At 40.6% G+C, this 4,610-nt stretch overlaps 1 protein-coding gene across 1 annotated transcript in view; it reads right to left on the bottom strand.

Annotated features, from left to right (window-relative positions):
• The window catches only part of irak4 (interleukin-1 receptor-associated kinase 4), a 5,809-nt gene extending 2,616 nt beyond the window's left edge, over window positions 1–3,193 (bottom strand). The window contains exons 1-8 of the mRNA XM_013909542.1: window positions 2,754–3,193; window positions 2,491–2,651; window positions 2,023–2,160; window positions 1,422–1,582; window positions 1,277–1,341; window positions 1,068–1,182; window positions 858–967; window positions 74–260 (exon numbers count right to left, since the gene is read on the bottom strand). Coding sequence (XP_013764996.1) covers window positions 74–260; window positions 858–967; window positions 1,068–1,182; window positions 1,277–1,341; window positions 1,422–1,582; window positions 2,023–2,160; window positions 2,491–2,651; window positions 2,754–2,914 — 1,098 coding nt within the window. The 5' untranslated portion in view covers window positions 2,915–3,193. The remainder of the gene's footprint in view (window positions 1–73; window positions 261–857; window positions 968–1,067; window positions 1,183–1,276; window positions 1,342–1,421; window positions 1,583–2,022; window positions 2,161–2,490; window positions 2,652–2,753) is intronic.
• Between the last annotated feature and the right edge of the window lie 1,417 nt (window positions 3,194–4,610).

Raw genomic sequence — 4,610 nt, 5'->3', positions numbered from 1 at the left:
GTGTGTGTGTGTGTGTGTGTGTGTGTGTGTGTGTGTGTGTGTGTGTGTGTGTGTGTGTCTGAAGAAAGCCTACCACTCCAAAACTGAAGACATCGGATTTTGGTGTGATCTCTCCTCTTAGCGCCTCCGGTGCCATGTACGCACGGGTACCCACGATCCTCTCAGTCATCATGGTTGTCGAGGTTCGCTTGGCCGATGCTCTCGTCAGACCAAAGTCTGAGATTTTGGCCACAAACTGTTCATCTAACAGGATGTTCGCACTAACAGGGAAGAAATACCAGAGTGAGCAACAAAACATCCAGTCATGTGTCATGTATATTTCTACATTTAGGGAAATGTGATTTTACTGGTTTCCTTGCCAAGAGTTAAATTAAAACATCAATACCTCTTGCACGATTTTGCTTATGAGCCTCTATAAAACTCACTAAATTACCAAACTCTACCGTTCGTGCCCAAACTGTACTGTTGCATTACTAATGAACCTGTTCGTGATCTTCATGTTAACTTAAACTACTAGCTACTAGTGGTGTCATCAGATTAAACAAAAATAAAAATAAATCTAGGTGTGGCATCAGTTTTTTCATGCGCCTCTGAACAGGGACATAAATACAAGTGTAAATGAAACCTTTTTCTACTTTTAATTTAGTTTAATTTTGTCATATGATCTGCAGAGAACCATATGGGAAAGCTTTTTCTACATCCCCAAAGTCTTTTTTTGGTTCTTTGTCTAAAACAGTAATGTGATGTAATTTGCATAGTGTTCCATAAAGGTACGGGACATCAAAAACGGGACATTTTCTCTCTTCTTTGTAGGATATCTCTAAACCAATAACGATGAAAGCTTTCGCACTATGAACCTTTTAACATCTCTGTGGACGTGATGGTTGGAGTGCAGATACTCCAAACCTTTGGCTGTCCCTTCTGCTATCAAGCACCTGTGGTGCCAGGAAAGTGGAGGACTTCCTTCCTAAATAAACAAAAAAAAAAAAGCATGTAATTAAATCCCTTTATGAATGCACGGGGACTGAAAAGCAGACTGTTTGTGTAGAAGAGTAAATAATGCTTACAAAGCAAGCCAGTCGGTCTAATAACGATCCATTGGCCATGAAAGCGTACACTAAACATAGGTGCTGTTCGTCACAGGAAAATCCAACCATGTCAACCAAGTTCTCGTGTTTCAACCTGTGGAACAAATGCTGTTATTAAATCATACCTGCATTTGTAAATACATGTATGTTAAATATGCTTCTTCACCTTCTTCCTGAGGGAAACTTACACTTTCAGAGTCTGGATCTCTTGGTTGAACTGATCTTGCAACTTGTCCAGGGGCATGTCATCCACCTAAATAATACAATATCTCAGATGCAATTAACAGCAGTACACAGAGGCATGTGGTTCTGTTAAAAAATATTTTCACTTACTGGATTGAGTTTTTTCACTGCAACTGGTTTGTCATTCAGGAGACCTTTGTATACCGTCCCAAAGCCTCCCTCTCCAATTCGGCTGCCACCAGCTGACGTGGACCGGTCATCAAAGTTGCCTGTGATCCTCATCAGGTCACTATATAAGAAACTGGAGAAGCCTAAGGAGGGAGACACAGTAAACTGCCTCATTAACTTCTCTGATCAAGAGCCCGACGCTGCCACCTGCTGTCGATTACATAAAATCACATCTTTATGAAGAAGCGGCATCGAAATCAAAAGATCATCTTTGTTGACTACACTACACCACTATAGAGCAGCTTAGTTTACAGTGCTCTAATGTAATCAAGTAGATTTACTGCACTACTTTAGTACTGCAGTGGCAGATTCACATGGTGCTGAGAAAGATATGACATTTTAATTCACTGAAACCAGACTTTTCAGCAGATAATGAAAGATGAGCATTATCTACTTAAAACATCGCATGAATATGACTCATAAATGACTGTGTTAATAAATGTCATACGTGTCATACGTTCAGTGTCACATGTTCAATCAAGATATGAACGTAAAATGAATACATAATCTAAAAGTGAAAGACCTGTGTGTATTGGTTCGGTGTTCTCCTGTGGCATTCGAAGCTGCAGCACAGTGGTGACGGGCTGCTGCTGCACATCTCTCTCTTCCAGCACTCTGGTTGAAGCAGTGCTTTGGGTTTGTGTCTCCAGTGGACTGGACTCTTCAATTGTGTGAGGACAAAAACAAAAAATGATCAGAATAAATGATTGGGTTTTACATCCTGTATCAGTGCGGTTTGACTGTTTCTCCTCATGCTCCAGGCATCACACCTTTAATATAACATAACAGATGTTTACTCATCCTCTACCCAAAAAGTGCAGAAGTTTTTTGCTACATCTCTTATTGCAATTTCACAACTCGTGGTTAACATCTTATTTTCTTACAAGAATTTTTTTTTTTAAAAAGAGGGCGATACTGGGAAAAAGATCTGGGGTAAGTTTAGATTCAACAGGTTTATTCTACCTGTTGCGTGTGGTTATTATTTAATGGCTTTTAAAAGTCATACCAGGTAGCAGAACACTGGCAGCAGCCAGTAACTCGTGACTCTTCAAAATGTCCACAAGTTCACCCACTGTGCTGTTGGTGGTCCCCCAGTCATTGAGCAGCTCCACTGTGGGACTGCGACCCTGCGCGACAAGACCTTCAAATCTCCTTCAAAGACAGCGGCACAAATTCAGTAAACAATAAATAAACAATCAGCGTGATTTCATTCAATGAAAAGCAAGCACGTCAGAAAGTTCGCCCGCATCTTACCTGACATGAAGCTGGGAATACCTCGGCTCCCCGCTCGGTTTCTGTATATCTACAAGAACTTCTTTCCACCTGTCCTGAGGATCCAAAAAATCGGACAATTTGCGACGTAAACGAAAACCGATGTTGCGAATATAAGTAGCGGAAGTTACTGGATTATCCATTCTGCGGGGAGCTTGTGACCAAACCTGAGATTGGGTTTTATCTAACAGTCATGTTGTCATGATCTTAGACCTGAAGACGTTAATTATACTCCATCGAGTGGATTCTTTAACCCAGAAAAATCGCAAACAGTTAGGTTTTGCTCACATACCTAAAAGAAAATGTGTTTTCCGATATTGAGCAACTTCCCCAAACGTAAACAGCAGGGCTGTCCTACAAAAGGTCTCCACCTACAAAGCGGAAACGCAAAGATTGAGTGCTATGGTATAATACAGTATGTGCTGGCTGTTCTTACCTGTAAGCGGGCACAACAAACTAACAATAAACCTGCGTGTGGTTATTCATATAATTATCTTTTCTGTAACACAAGAGCAGAAAGGGAGACAGCTGTCGTGTGATGGTGGTTTGGAGATTTACAGTGTCACAGTGCCCTCTAGTGGATAATGAAAATAAAACCAATCTTCCATTCGTGGGTGCACACTGACGGTATCCGGCAAGAACACCCTGGGTTTGAGTCCACCACTCGGTGGGCCTGTCATGTGATCAGTTTGCATGGTGTCTGCGTGGGTGCTCTGCCTTCCAAAGACATGTAGTTAGTGGTGCCCGTTGGTGTGAATGGTTGCCTGTTTTGCTGTGTTAGTCCTGCGTCAGGTTGGCGAGCTGTCCAGGGTGTAAACTGTCTCTCATCCAAACGATATCTGGGATAGGCGGAAGAGGATGGATGGAATGAATAACCGAGAGACCTTAGACCTGTGATTGAATTCATAATAACTGCTGCGTATGTCAAATATTAGAATACTTGTATGCATATAATTTAAATGCACAAAAACAGAAGAAAATAGTTCCCTTAACATCTTCTCAATCTCCATCTTCATCTTCTCTTATTGAACTCTAGGTTTCACGCATGCCTTCGTTTGGAAATGTGATCAAATAACTATATAAGTAAGTATTAGGAAAAAACAAACATCTTTTTTGTACCCATTTGTGTATTTTAACACTCAACTGGACATTTTTGAACTCCTATGTTGCTACATCAACACACAATATAAACCAAAGGGTGCCATTTTTGCAGGATGTTAGGTATCGATCAGCCTATCCATCACCCATAAGGCACAATTTTTTTTCACTGGTGTTTAAATCCCACTCACAGTCCAGTTCTTGGAAACTTTAAAACCACATCAAGGAGGTGACCTCGATCGAGCCATCTCATGTCAAACAAATTTGGCAAACAGCTGGAGGCATTTGGTCTAAACTGCTTGGAGTACCTTTTTTTGTTTCTGTGTTACAAAAAAGCTGGATCTGTTTATGGTGTGTGTTATTTGCTATTTGCACTGTATTTGATGAACTGTGATCAGTTCCATATGCAAATGGAAGGCCTAGCTGTATTACTGGATGGGATGGATTACTGGGTGGATTTGTGATGAAGTGCAAGATGCGTGTGTGTGAGACATAATTTTTTTTTTGCATCAGAAAAGTCTTACAATAACATGTTTTGAATGCTAATACAAACAAGTGAAATTAAAATCCATTTGATATTTATTGAGCTATTAACATCAGCTCAAACCATCAAACAAACCACCCACAGAGACCTGCTGCACTGTGCACACACCAAACTGCATCAAAGCAAAAGTTAAATTCAGGTTTGCTTGAGTTTTGATCTCATTTGATATTAAACTTTCAGTCATGAATGGGACACAA

This window comes from Pundamilia nyererei, unplaced genomic scaffold, assembly GCF_000239375.1.
Source record: "Pundamilia nyererei isolate P.nyererei 1_Seehausen unplaced genomic scaffold, PunNye1.0 scaffold00027, whole genome shotgun sequence".
In the NCBI taxonomy this organism is placed as follows: Eukaryota; Metazoa; Chordata; class Actinopteri; order Cichliformes; family Cichlidae; genus Pundamilia; species Pundamilia nyererei.
The sequence above is the reverse complement of the archived record's forward strand: the minus strand, read 5'-3'. Positions and strand labels throughout refer to the sequence as shown.